The 14,512-nt window shown below is 43.7% G+C and overlaps 1 protein-coding gene across 2 annotated transcripts in view; it reads right to left on the minus strand.

Annotated features, from left to right (window-relative positions):
• Positions 1-6,313: 6,313 nt before the first annotated feature.
• The window catches only part of atp2a3 (ATPase sarcoplasmic/endoplasmic reticulum Ca2+ transporting 3), a 43,585-nt gene continuing 35,386 nt past the window's right edge, over positions 6,314-14,512 (minus strand). For both annotated transcript variants that reach the window (XM_082549270.1, XM_082549271.1), the window contains 7 exons: positions 14,095-14,315; positions 13,799-14,001; positions 12,067-12,152; positions 11,615-11,748; positions 11,021-11,138; positions 10,461-10,578; positions 6,314-10,211 (listed from right to left, as the gene is read on the minus strand). In XM_082549270.1, coding sequence (XP_082405396.1) covers positions 10,168-10,211; positions 10,461-10,578; positions 11,021-11,138; positions 11,615-11,748; positions 12,067-12,152; positions 13,799-14,001; positions 14,095-14,315 — 924 coding nt within the window. In that variant the 3' untranslated portion in view covers positions 6,314-10,167. The remainder of the gene's footprint in view (positions 10,212-10,460; positions 10,579-11,020; positions 11,139-11,614; positions 11,749-12,066; positions 12,153-13,798; positions 14,002-14,094; positions 14,316-14,512) is intronic.

A 14,512-nucleotide genomic window follows, 5' to 3' on the forward strand; every position in this document is an offset into this window, starting at 1 on the left:
ATGAAACACTTTGCAGTTGCTTCCTATGTGCACCCAGTGATCCTCCTAGTCACAGATAACGCCATAATCAATATATCTAATTATGTGCACTGCTGGCAGGGCAAAGCTCAGCCTTCCATCGAATTGGTATCAGGCCTTTTGCTGCAGTGGATCCATCATGTCCTCTAAGACACGTTTAAGCTGACGTAAGTCTTCATTTAATAGCAGTACTGGTAGGGAAATGCACAAGAGGGTTCAACTCAGCAGGAAACATTATTTTTGTGTTTGCTCGCGTTCATCTTTTTGTCGTTGTACCTCCAAAGGAAACACTAACAGGCAGCTTTTTTAGAGCATTTACAAACCAGGTCAGGTCCGACAAGGAACTAAACACAGCTGAAACTAATCAAGGACAGCAAGAAAGGGGGAAGTAAAACAAGGAACAAGACACAGGCGACGACTGCTAACAAAATAAAACAGGAAGTAACACAACAAAAGAAAACTAACATAGAGACAGGGACTTAACAAGAAGACACACGGGGGAGCAGGACAAAGTGAAACTCACGGAGTTAAAACAAAAACAGAAGCTAGACTGTAATACGTAGCAAAACTACACTGACAAAGTAACCATAAAGAAACCAGTCGAGAAATCTCTGCTACACAAAGAGAGTACACAGGAAACGCTTACAAAAACCCAGGATCCACGACACAGACTGCAGAAAACACAATTAAAAAATACATGACGTTAACAATTCTAAATAATCTTTAGTCCTGTCTTTGCAGTTGTGATGCAGACGTGCGCGTGGCTACAGTGCTGTGTGAACTTGAACCAGCAGGACTTTATCGTAAACCTGTCACACATCTGCTGTTGGTGATATCAAACGAGTACGCTCCACAGCAAAGAGGAACATTTCTGGATGGCTTATGAATTAATATGTTTAAGTCTAATGCCAAATACTGCACATACTGTGTGCCGTATGCGTGCCGTACACCCTATATTACAGTCAAAGAGTCTGAATGTAAGAACATCTGTTTTTGAAGAACCTTTGATTACATGATCATAAAAGAGCTGTGGTGAGTGTCAGCGTGCCTGAGCTCACGGAGCTGGATTGGAGCATGGAATAAACAACATTTACACCTTTCTCCTTCTTAAAAAGCCCAGAGTGATGACACACGTATTTAAAAGACAAAGTGAAACTTTTGCACATCCGTCATTCAAGCGAGACACCAAAGTGGTGTAGCACAAAGTCAAACACACGTTTGAGGAGGACTTTAAATATTTATTATCTCAGTCGAGACACCTCGCTCAGGCTGAAACGTGTCAGTCTGATGAATGGATGTTTAGTTTACTGCAGTCTGCAGTAGGAATCTGTGTGACGTAGTTTGGCATCAGGAGGTGCGATTTCAAACAAGTGCTGGCGCCAACTTCACACTTTCATTTCATATCATCACTAAAATTCTTCATGAAGACACTCCATCAGGCAGCTTAAAGTCAGCTGTTTCTGCTAACTACCTACTAATAGATGAACACACAGTACAAACATCACCTCTGTGTTTGTCTTCACACATCACCAGATGTGTCCGAGTTGTGTGACAGCAGCGATGGAAGACGCTGCACGCCGTCATGGCTGACTACAGTCTCACGAGATGTGCACGGCACAATTAATGATTGTGATTTAAACATCTGCAGCAAGCATGAAGATGGATCACAGCAGATTAACAACATGCAGGCCCGGGTGGATGCGAGTCATTCTTTGGGATCGCAATCCTCATGATGGACTTTCTGGGCGTATCCCATCTCTCTCCAGTGTCAGTGGCAATAATCCCAGGGTTAACTGAGCTCACATGTAGCAGAGTCACATGTCCTGAATTTGCAAAATCTGTATTTGCAGTCGGCACATACATTTGACCAGGCTCTTCGTTTTGATAAAGATATTTTAATAGTTGTTTCATTTAGGAAATGTTACCCGCCTCAGTCGAATGCTGGCCTTTGTTTCACACAGTCAGACTACTGTAAGTCACTGTAAGGCGTTTTTGGTCCAAGTTACAGCTGTGGGGCTGCTTACTAAGTGTTCTCATCTGACACCTTTTTTGTCATCTTTGCACATCTGTTCCCATGAAGTTCAGACTTCAGTTTAACATCTTGGTGATCACTTTCAGGGCTCTGATCGGTCAAACACCTGCTTACACTATAGCAAACTCTTAGACCGGGGGTGTCCAACTCCAGGCCTCGAGGGCCGGTGTCCTGCAGGTTTTAGATCTCACCCTGGGTCAACACACCTGAATCAAATGATTAGTTTATTACCAGGCCTCTGGAGAACTTCAAGACATGTTGAGGAGGCAATTTAGCCATTTAAATCAGCTGTGTTGGATCAAGGACACGTCTAAAACCTGCAGGACTCCGGCCCTCGAGGCCTGCAGTTGGACACCTGTGTCTTAGAGCCACAGCTAACATGCAGGTCACTGAAATCTTTTGACCAAACCAGCTGTTGTTCTCTGTTCACTGGCTGAAAACTAAAGGAGAAAGTGTGTGTGATGATGGTGTCCGCACTATGAGACCTGTGAGCAGCTCAAGCTTTATTCGCACAGGCTCACTTTTGACTAGTGGATACTGTTTCCTTTTAATATTTGTGTTTTTATTGGTCGACTGTGGTGAAGCACTTTGTGAGCCTCATCTAGAAAATTGCTATAAAAATAAATGTTACTTACATGTATAAGATGGTAAATGCTAAACCTAAATAAAATCCACACTATAAATATGAACGTCACACTAGCACAGAAGCTTAATGTGTAGTTAAGAATTCATTTTTGCACGATGAGAATAAATCAAAACTTTTAGCTATTTTATACATGAATTGGTTAGTTCTTGGTTAGTTCAGTGATTGATGGGATTTACTGCAGGTAATATAAATGCATGGAGTCAGACAGTGTTAGAGGGCTAAAGTAAAATCAACACCATATGTTTTTCATCATCATCATCTTTATTTATAAAGCACTTTAAAAACAAACAGCTGACACACAGTACTGTACATAAATAATACTATCACATAAGACATAAATAAAAGCCAAATAAAAATAATTATTATTAATTCGTTAGTTAATAAATGATTAAATTATTATTATTTTAAAATAGTTTCAATTAAAAGCCACAAATTGTTACACCTGAGAAGCTGGAACTATTAAAACTAAACAGATATTAATTGTCAGTTCATTTTCCAATCTCTTATGTTTTCAGTGCAGAATCTTAAACGATCTTTAAACTGCAGCCGGCTGTATCGTACAGTACATTGGAGGCTTCTGAGTTGTAAAGCTGCAGTAAGTGGTGCACATGTGCCACAGCCTCTGAGCTCTTTCTTGGCAACAGCTCCAGCCTCACAGCACAACACGGGCTGACACCATGGGATAAGGGGCACAATGTCCTCGCAGCGCAATCGCTCCTCAAATTTCAAGTCTTTCCCAGCCATTCCTGTTTTTTAGAGCCTGCTGGACTGTGAGCAGCATCTGCTTGTTTTCAAATGAGTCATGGTGCAAATCGGCCGCAGCACAGCCTTGTATGTGCATAACAGGACTGAGCGTATGAAACGAGTTCAAAGAAGGCATGTGGCATGACCAGATCATTATCAAAGGTCAGGGATCCCTGCTTGAGTCGGAGCTTGTTTAGCCTTAGCGATTTATTTATTTTTTCTTGTCTTGCATGGTTGCATTTTAACAAATATGGTCTTTTTCACAAAGACATAATCGTTGGAAACAGCTTCACACAAAAAAGAAAAAAGTGTGTGAGTCAGTTGGACATTGAAGTAGAATAATATTTAATTTCATCCTTCTTTCTGCTGATGCTTTACAAGTTAGCCTCAGGGGTGCTGTTATTTCACCTGCTTTTTCTTTCATAGACATTCATTTTATTCAGTTTTCATGCCGACATGTAGAATGAAAGCAGAGGTGTGTGTTTTCAGAGCAATAACGCTGTGGTCTCGTCTCACAGGACGTCTTAAACCACAGTTCGGACATTCTCTTCCTGCTGATATGAAAGCAACAGGATCCTGGCAGGATTCACTTTAAGCAAACGCAACAATTCTCCTCAAACACCTTTTGCTATCAGCTCTAAAAATTTGCAGTCTTTCCATTAGTTTTCCCAACTCCTATCTTTGGCCTGTGTGTTTACTTGCCTTTCACTGGGACAGCGTCTCTGCTGAATGCTGTCTTGCATCTGTCCTGCTGGAAAAAACAACCTAATACTAATGAGATCCTCCTCTGCGGCCCTTGAGAGGAACTTCCCCCTCTGGAGACAATGTGCGTGCATGTGTGCCATTCTCACATGGGAGGTCTGAGAAAGCATATCTGGCACGTGTGTGCAGGTGATTAGGTTTCCTGGAGAAGTGGAAAGTGCTGCTAGGCTGTAGTGTGATGGAGAAACTTAATTTCATCCTGTTGGGTCTTTTTTCTCCCTTGGTGTTATAGGACACAATCAGTGCAGCTGCTGCAGAATAAAAGCTACATATAGCATCTTGACAGGCCCACTTAGTAAACAGCACAGATGCACCAGGAATGCGATGCAACATCTCCCCCTGCTGGTCCCATAGCTGTCCTTCAGTTTTATTCCACTGATTTAAATTCAATAATAATAAAATCAGTGGATTTGACTGCATTTGAAATCATGGCCACTACATCTGTATCTTTGCAGAGTTGAACTGAACAAGAGCTTTCGGTTCACGGCAAAGAGAAAGCCGCTCCTGCTGGCAGAGCTCCTTCACTGTGTGAGAATGTGAAGCATGTGAAGGGCACACACGGTTTTATCAGAGCAGTGTTTCCAGTGTCATTGAAGCAGCATTCTGCTGTTGTCCTTATGTTCCTAGATTATGATAAGAAATGACCTGATAGAAATAAATACTTTTTGTTTCCTTTTTTAATTTTGTGACACGTTTAAAAGTAAACTGTAATAAATCACGACTCTTGTAAAGAGCTGCTCGTAAACTCAGAGGATTGACCGTACGGGTCCATCCAGGTCACGGTGCTCTTGACGTTCTTGAATGAAGGCAACTGGATTTGTTTTAGGTTTGTGAAGACATTTCACCCCCGTCCAAGAGGCTTCTTCGTTTCTGAACACTGGCAGAGGCCCAAGTATTTAAACTCGTTGTTGACCCATCCTGTTATAATGTGGCTGATTAAGGATTCTTCACACTGCATTTAATCATTAGTTGTTATTAATCTCTTTCACAGAGTGTCTTTTGTCCCATGTCCCTCAGCCAATGGCCGCCCCTCCCTGATCCTGGTTCTGCGGCAGGTCCCCCCCACAGTCACCGGGTGCTTGCTGATAGGGGGTCGTCTCATGGTTGGGATATTCTCCGCACGTCCGAGTGGTTAATTTGTCTGAAATGCACCTGTTGGCCTCAAACTATGTTGTCTTTACTATTTTGAAAATAAACATAGGCTGTGTCTCAATTCAGGGGCCGCCTCTGAAGGCTGATTACGTCACAGCGATGCGCCGAAGGCTGTCCCAATTCGAAGACAAATGCGTCCTCCCTTTCCCCAGATTTGGAGGATGGGTGGGGTGTGTCCTTCGTGGACCACCATATCCCAGAATTCATAGCACAGCAGCCAATTCCAGTTTCCAACAATGGCGGCCGCTACTTAGTTGTAATATTACTCTTTTCAATACTTTGAATAATAATTTAATTACTATAGTATTTTTATAATAATATAAAAATACTTTTCAAACAATGGCTGAGGAGCGTGGCTAAAAAGTTTGAAATATTATTCTTTCTGGGCCACAAAATAAACTTTTAAGATATTTTCAGGCGAGTATGTAGCTGTGCAAACTTCAAATATCTGCTCAGTTTATCAAGACATCGCACATTTGCAAAAGCGCTCCGATGTTTTCGGAGACGTCTGTTACCCACCAGCTCGATAGCTGACTGGGGTTGAAGGCTCACTGGAGCCGGCGAGAACAGCGACCTCCCGGCACAAACATGATATTTTTCAGTGTTTGATTTGTTCCTGAGTAAATCTGATGGTCAAGAGTTTACTCTGGTGTCCTGTTACATTTTAGATAGCAAGGAGCAGACGGCTGAGTTTATTAAACTCCACTGAGACAGCGGTGACGCAAACCTGAAGGTTAGACCGTCCCATCTCACAACCTCGCACTTCCGGCCTTCACGGTCTATGTGGGCCGGGTCCACCGAAGGATGCAGCCCCTGAAGTGAGACACAGCTATAGTATTCAAATCATCTGCTCATTATTGCCTCGTGCTTTCATTTACATATCGAAGACTGTCCCAAGTGTTGGGGGGGGGGTTGCACTGACAATCATCCATTTAAACAAAAAACCCACAGCCTCTGAATAAATAACAAGATAAATAATCTTTATTTCCACGTCTTTGTCATTTATAAAATTATGTGTCCACAATTAATATTAACAAGGCAACACAGAGAATCCTTTTAATTTCTCAGAGGTGGAGGTCAGGCTCTAGAGGCACGTTCACTAGTCAGCTGTTATCATCTCAACCCGATCGCTCCTTCACTGTTAGTAAAGGAGGTTAGCCTTTTACAGACTGCGGAGGACTCGGAGTACCAAGCTGGAAGAGCTTTGCAACGTCCCAGATCTGAAAGGGGTCTCTAGAGCCTGCATCACCACCAAGCCCTTCAATGTACACTCATGAAACTTCATATCCCAGGATTCATCACTGCTTATCGCTCAGTGTAAACCAGACACTGTTCGTTCACAATTTCTTGAGTATCCTCACACCAGCTAGCTATCACTGAAATGTTCCATGTCATTGCCACTTATTAGCGTAAGCGTTAATCTCGTCTATCCTAAACACGATATCATCATATTCTTCTCCCTACAGTAAAAGACACAAAACCCCACAAGTGTAAAAACCAAATGGAAACATGAAGAAACAACCTTTCTATTCTACAAGGAAACAAATAAACCAAAACAGACAAGAAACAAAGGTCCTTAGATACCATGTGCTCCAAAGAAAAAGAAAAACAGGAAGTCTTGTAAGTCCGTCTCTTGTTGTAAGTAGGTTTTCATTGATGCAAGTTATCAAAAAATTAAATATTATATACTGTATAGGGTATTATTACAGTAACAAGGTTCCATGCGATCGTTTTCTCAGCGTCTGTACAGAGTTGAGGATTCAGTAGTAAATAACAAGGCTACGCAGACCTATCGTGCCAGCATGTTACAGAGCCTTGGAGATCTGGGACAGGGATGTGGAATCTGCTGGTCTGGAAAGAGGTGCCACATTCACACGGTGGTGACGGGAAATCATGAAAAGCTCAACCTTAACATAAAGGCTGCTTTGTGTCAAGTATAGTCACAATCCAGCTTCTGGTCTATAGTTAAAGGACTAGTCTGCTCTTAAAACCTATTTTTTAATATATATATAGATAGATATTAAAACTGGTGAGGTGTTTTAACAAACTTTATAGTGTATTTGTTTTAATTTGCCTCGTCTACTTAAGTCAGTTTCCTACTGTGCATTCCAAGAATGACCCCAGAGAGCATGCGAAACTGGAAACATCTATACTTTGGCGAGCTATTCCCTGGAGCGAGAAAAAAAACAACCCCATCACCAAGCAACAAAACGAGTGTGTAGCACAGCTGCATACGCCACAGTCAACAGCTGCAGACTGGATGGATTGTGTTGAAGGGTAAATTTCCTGCATCACACTGAAAAAAGTACTGGGTTTGAAATGCTGTCTGAAAAGGAGAAAGGGGGAAAAGATCTGCACACTGTGTTGAGAACTCCCAGTTCAATTTAAAAAAATGAAACAAACCTCCTTAAGTCCCGTGCTGCAAGTAAAAGCCATTTTTAATATACCAGGTCTGCTGAATATAGTAATTGTTTGGTCAGAACACAAAGAAGATGACTGTGTTGCAGAGCTCCTGCTCCAGGATGAGGTTTACCTCCACTCATTTCTACCCAGCTGCTGTTTTTAGACAGCTCCCAAAGTCTGCACGGCCAAAACGCTTCTAAGGTGAGCGGCGGCACGAGCCTCGGCTCACGTTGTTTACCGTCCTCCTTCAGATGATCACCATTACCTCTCATCACCACATGTATATGACCACATACAAGTGGTCAGAAGAGCACCTCCAGGGACTGAGGTACGCGACAAGATGACCTCGAAGGGGAGCTCAGCTAAACTTCAAAGTGTTTGTTTTTTTAATGGCTGTAGTGCTTCAGTGTTTTTAACCAATCACTGCAGCTCTACCTTTAAACACACAACAGCCACAACATATCATTGCTTTAATAAGTATGAGGGACACAGTGTGCAGATTCCCATTTTTATTCCACCTATTCAAAGACTTTTTAAAAATGTGTACACGCTCTTCTCTGCAGCATGTGGAAGCAATAAGAGTCCAAAAACACAGCCAACCCCGTCCACAGAGCACCAGGGCCCCACACAAAACCCAGAATTAAGACTTAAAAGACACAATCCAAACCCTGCGGGTTCATTCAGTCAAACACATTATTATTATTAAGAATTATAAAACACCCAAATGAAATGCTATAGCACTGAGAAAGCAGGAGGAGCTGAGGGAGCAGCGCACAAAGCAGAACAAGAAAACCAAAAAACACGCCACATTCAGAGTCTTTAAGACTTCACATGATCAGTGTGAGAATCACGGTCCGGCCACGCGAGTGCAAAGTGGTAGTGATGGGTAACGAGCTCATTAAAGGTCAGCAAACACATTCATCGGGACCACATGTTTAATGTGGAGGTGCAGTGGGCTGTGTAAGGCATGGATGTGCTTAATATCTACACTGTTAATGTCCACGTGACGCTGGGACGAGCCACTTACTTCTCTAACTTACTTTAAACTACATCGTTTGTGCGATTCAGACGGGGGGAAAAAGCCTATCACATCAAATTAGACAACTTTATTCAAGTAAGGCTATAACGCACACACACCTCAGCGCTGGTTCAGGGTGTGACACAGCGGATTAAAGGCATGACGCAGGAATCCTGAAGCATCAGTTTCCCGTCCACCTTTAACCTTTACATGAAATGACTCGCAGAGATTTTCCAGTGGCAGCAAAGAAGCAGAAGGACATTATAGTGAAGCTAAAGAGGGCCAGCTGAGTGGGCTGGATCACAACTACTCTACCGATTTGCTGGTTTGGTTGCTGTTTGACTTTTTAAAATTTCGTTTCTTTGCCCAGTGTGTGAGCCGACCTCAGCCCCTCGAATTTAGAGCCAAAGGAAGCAGCCAAGCAGCGTAAAGCTATTCACACCTTTAGGCGGAGCGACCCCAACCCCACCAAAGAGCCCGACAGTCACGACCCCGGGCCCACAGCTGCCTCCTCACACAGAGAGCGAGAAAGAGACAAAGAGAGAGCAGAGACAGGCCGAAGGAGAGGAACTGAGCATAAACGACAGAAGAGTGATGAAGGAGCAGCGCTGTGACAAACTGGCCAGAGAAACAGTTGTGTTGTGCTGATAAGGCCAGAGCTGGCTGGAATTCACTGCCAGTAGTGTGATGGCAGAAGCCTGGGCAGCGCCTCCTGATAATGATGCTTCTGTGGACACGCGTGGGTACCGTGGCTCTCTCCTCACAGCGCCTCCAGGCTGTTCTCACCTTCCTCGTCCTTTCCTTGATGCTTTTGCTTTTTTGTCAGTGTGTCCATCTGGTTCTTCTCCTCTCAGTCTCTCTTTCAGTCTCTGTGTTGATTTTAAAACCCCAACTCCCACCCCCACCCCACCCAGTATTATCAATGTCTGTTCCCCCATCCTCCCCTCTCCCCCCAGAAGTCCACCACTATGTTTGTACTGTACAGACAACAAAAAGATGAGCAGAAACCTTTAAAAAGCAGAGCCCAGTTGTATTTTTCTTTTCTGCAGTTGTTTCTTGCTCTTGCAACTATAAAGACAGGTCTGCATCCGTCTGTGTCCTCCCACACACACACACACACACACACACACACACACACACACACACACACACACACACACACACACACACACACACACACACACACACACACACACAGCCATGCTTGCAGGAGCACAAGCGCTCTCACTTTCTCACACTCATTCTCATGCAAGCCACCCCTCATTTCTAGTGGTGGTTTGTTGGACATGCAGAAGTGGGGAACGAGGGCAGGGGAGAGAAACGTTTCCTAGCTCAAAAATGGGAAGAGGGTAGCTGTGTGTCTAACTGTGTGAGTGTGTTGAGGGAGAGGTCTTAGTTCAGCTGCCATCTCCTCCGATACTTCTTCTCCTCATCACCTGCCAAAACAAAAACCCACAGGCTTAGAACACGTAACCATCGGACAGCAGGCAGGTTCGAATGGAGACGGAAGAAAGCAGCACAAAGAAAGTCAGGTACCTTTTTACAGAAGGTGAGATTAAAAGAGTTTAGGCTGATTTAGAAATGCAGAAGAGAAGGAAAAAAGAGCAGAACAAGCATCATTAGATTCGTTTATTGATTTGAAAAAAATTGCTTATTAAATTAAAAACAGGTAGGACTTAACATACCTTCCAGATGGTTCCTGGATAAATATTTCAAAGCCTCATCCAGTAGGATGACTGGGAAGGAAATCTTCAGGACCACAGTCCACTGGGACCAATGCAGAGGGGTCACCTGGAAGATGAGCTGAAGGACAAGAGAAATCAGACGATGATGACAAAGCTGCAGCAGAAGCCTTTTCTAACATGCAAGCTTAATATTTTGTAACTATTTTGAAAAATGCAAAGACATCAGCCTGCAAGAAAACATAATCCAGTGGAGCCATGGAAACCTTTATTTTGTAATGCCTTCTGTCTGACTCACAGCATTTCTGTATCTGCTTTTTGCACGACGCTAGCTATGAACTTAGCTACTTATAGTTTCATTTGGCTGTTGCATTACATTACACCTACAGGGCCATCCTACTTTTTTTGCAGACGACAGACAAGTTGTGTCATCACTGGCAAAAGAATCGGACTCACAAAACACGGCTCGTGAATCTGGGCCACGATACAGTGCTGAGGATTATTAGCATGCAGTGTTTGGGTTTTTTTAAACGCTCAAAGAGCTGCGTGTCCTGTGTACTCACTGGCAGAGGCTCGACGTAGAGGATTAAGAAGTGGAGGGAGAGGGAGAGGATGATTGCTCCCAGCAACCAAATATTGACCCAGGGAGGCATCCTGAGCAGGGACTGGTTCTCAGACAAACTGTAAGGAGAAGTTTGAATAGATGAAAACATGCTAACATTTCAGGATCAGGTTGCAAAACAACAACTGATGAAAATATTCCAGCAAGCTGCATGAAAATGAACAGATGTGCCGGCGTTAGGCTGGACCATCTTTGGACTCCATCTGAAGTGGTGATCAGACCTCGTCGAGTTGGACATTTCTTTCAAAACAGAGCTAATGACCCTTCATAGCTCCGTTCAATAAAGTATAATTTCTCTTCTTAAGATGTGCGCTTAAGCACATTCTTCAGGTGGAGGACATAAAAACAAAAATCAGTCGTTCAAACAGTGAACAGCTGATGTTTGCGACGGCCGTGGCCTTTCTGGCACGGATCGTTCTTCCTCAAAGGGAGCTCCGTCTCGTCGAATGACAGCGTCGCTTTCTTTGAGTAAATTTCTGACGTTTGTGACATTTAAGGCTCGTTTACTCTGACACCAGCTCTGAAGCCGACTGACCTGTTGAGCGCGTTGAACATTTCGATGGTGACCAGCACAGACAGCGCCATGGTTGTGGGGTAGCGAGATTCAAACACCTCGCAGTCTATTTCTTTGAACATGGGGTTGTCCTCAGTGCACTGCATGAAATGTCGCTGTGAAGAGAGAGACAGGCGGAGTTAGCGTGCGCTCGTGCATCGTGTTGCGACCTGGTTTGATGGGACTCTGCTCAGATTGGGTGGGGGGCAGCTGCCAAACCCTGGCTTCATTTCAGCTCTGCATGCAATCAATCCACAGAAATCTTAATTCCCTTTCTATGCCTGTCTGCTGCTGGGATCATCAAACGTTACTGCATCAAATAGCAGCGAATGAAAAGGATGCATAGAGGTGGGGTAAACAGTATAACAGGAAACAATGCAGCTCATGTTCTCCTAGGGCAGGAGCTACGTCAGATAAACTGTTTTACAACTCACCAGCTGATAGAAAGACACTTGTGGGCCCTCCTCATCAAACAGGTACCACCATGTGGCTGCACTCACTGTTCCCAGACCCACATATCCTGCAAGACAACACAGACATACATTTATATTTATACACACAAACAAGAGCTGCCGTTTCTTGCCTGTGAGACAAAACCAGATATTGATAGACGCACAGTCACAAATTTAATATTATACAGACAAAGTGTAAGGTTACAGTTATTCAGTGTGCGAAGAATAAAATGTAATAACCTTACAAAGGAGAAGCTGTTCAGGAAAATAAACATGCTGACGAGTGCTTGATTAGAAAAAAAAAAAAAGATGCTAGGCCTACTGACAGTCGCCGTTTTACTAAATACATCTCAAATCTTGTTACTGTATTTTTCCTACCATAAGGCGCATTAAGCGAAACCAAACAGTCAGATAAGTCAAACTTTCCTCAACTCATTCTTCTTGCTTCCTCCACTTCTGTACCATTGATTCATTAATGCTGAATCCTCTGCAGCGGCTCTATTCCCATGTTGTTGCAGTATATTAATGACTAACCTCGTATTGTGGATGGATTATCTCAGTTGTTCTCCTGACTGAAGTTTGGTCCGTTTACAGCATCCTGCCATGCGATTGCATTTGTCCCTAACCATCAGGAACCCTCACGTTAACTTTTATCGAGTGGAATAAAGTTAGCGTTCATCCTCCAGCTTCACTGTGTTTATGCTAACATAGCTGTGTAGCTAGCGATCACGTAGCACATCATTATATACCAGCTAGCCCAACTTCAGTAACCTTACAAACGTCACTGCTGTTTAGTTTTCTGTCTTCATTTATGTTGGAAGTGATAGCAGAGCTGTACGTTTGCATTCTTTCAGAAATCTCTCAGTCAGAACATGCTATATCATGTTTAGGTGGAAGCTAGTGAGCTAACTTCCTGCTAACTTCTAACTCTGTTAAGTGTAATAAATTCTGTTTTCATGGATGCCTGGATGTTAAACTTAATTGTTACACCTGGTAAAGCAGCAACACTGATCATTTTATTAAAGATGAAAGAATTTAGACAGTTTTTAACTCTCAGTGATGCTGCAGTGTTGTTTGACTTTGGGACCTGAAATAGATGGAGTTTAGGACCCAGATTCCTCTGCAAGGCTCCTGACTACAGCCGTGATGTTCCAACAATCCGTCAAGAGGTGCGGCTTCGTAGCTTAGCAAAGTCGGACTAAAACATTTGTGACAGAGTTTTGAGCGCAGTGTATGACATACAACCGGTTCAAGGTCAATGAGCACAACCAGAATTACATAAGTTGAACTGACGATTTTTGAGAAAATTAAAGGATTTTAAGTGCGCCTTATAGTGTGAAAAATCAACGTTAACTAAGGTACCATCGATAAAGTGTTAGAAAATGCATCAAGTTGTTCTGCTATTAGATTTTTAAAAATGGGCGCAGGTGCACAGAAGCTCTTTAGACAGCCCTGTCAGCCAATCAGCAGGGCTAACACACAGACACAGTCAACCAGTCACAATTTAGAATCACCAGTTAATGTTAACTCAGGCATGTCTTTGGACCGTGGAGGGAAGCTGGAGTACCCGGTACCCATGCAGCGAGAGACTAAAAGAACCCTGACTGGATTCAAACCCAAGACCTTCTTGCTGTGAGGTGACAGTGCTAACCACCGCACCACCCCACACAGTGACAACTGCACAATAATTTATTCACGTCTGAGTGAATAATACCTCCAATGGCCAGGTATCTAAAGAAGAGCCAGCCAGAGATGAGTGGCTCCTTAGGGTTGCGGGGTGGTTTATCCATGATGTCCAAATCTGGGGGGTTGAAGCCCAGGGCGGTGGCAGGCAGGCCATCAGTCACCAGGTTAACCCACAGCAGCTGGACTGGAATCAAAGCCTCAGGCAGACCCAGGATGGCTGTCAGGAAGATGCTGCAGACAGACACAGGAGAGACCCACAAACGTCAGCCGCACACGAAGACAGTCCCCGCCCGGCAGCTGCGTCTCACGGCGCTCTTGTCTCACCACACGACTTCTCCCACGTTTGAGGAGATGAGGTATCTGATGAACTGCTTCATGTTGTTGTAGATGGCTCTGCCCTCCTCCACAGCAGCTACGATGGTGGAGAAGTTGTCGTCAGACAGCACCATCTCAGACGCTGACTTTGCCACAGCTGTACCGGATCCCATGGCGATGCCGATCTCTGCCTTCTTCAAGGCCGGGGCATCGTTCACACCATCACCTGTCTGCAACCAGGAGGAAATACCTGGATTATTACGTGTCAAAGAACAGAGGGGCACTAAAGGAAACGTCAACAGTATTGTTTATTAAAAAGCGTCTCTCAATAAGACTTGCTTATCCTTAAATGGTCCTTACTTAGAGATATAAGCTGAGCATTGAAACTTGGCCCTCAGAGTCCAACACTGTGACAGTACATGTGTGT

Source organism: Aulonocara stuartgranti (genome assembly GCF_965226115.1).
Source record: "Aulonocara stuartgranti genome assembly, chromosome: 10".
NCBI lineage: Eukaryota > Metazoa > Chordata > Actinopteri > Cichliformes > Cichlidae > Aulonocara > Aulonocara stuartgranti.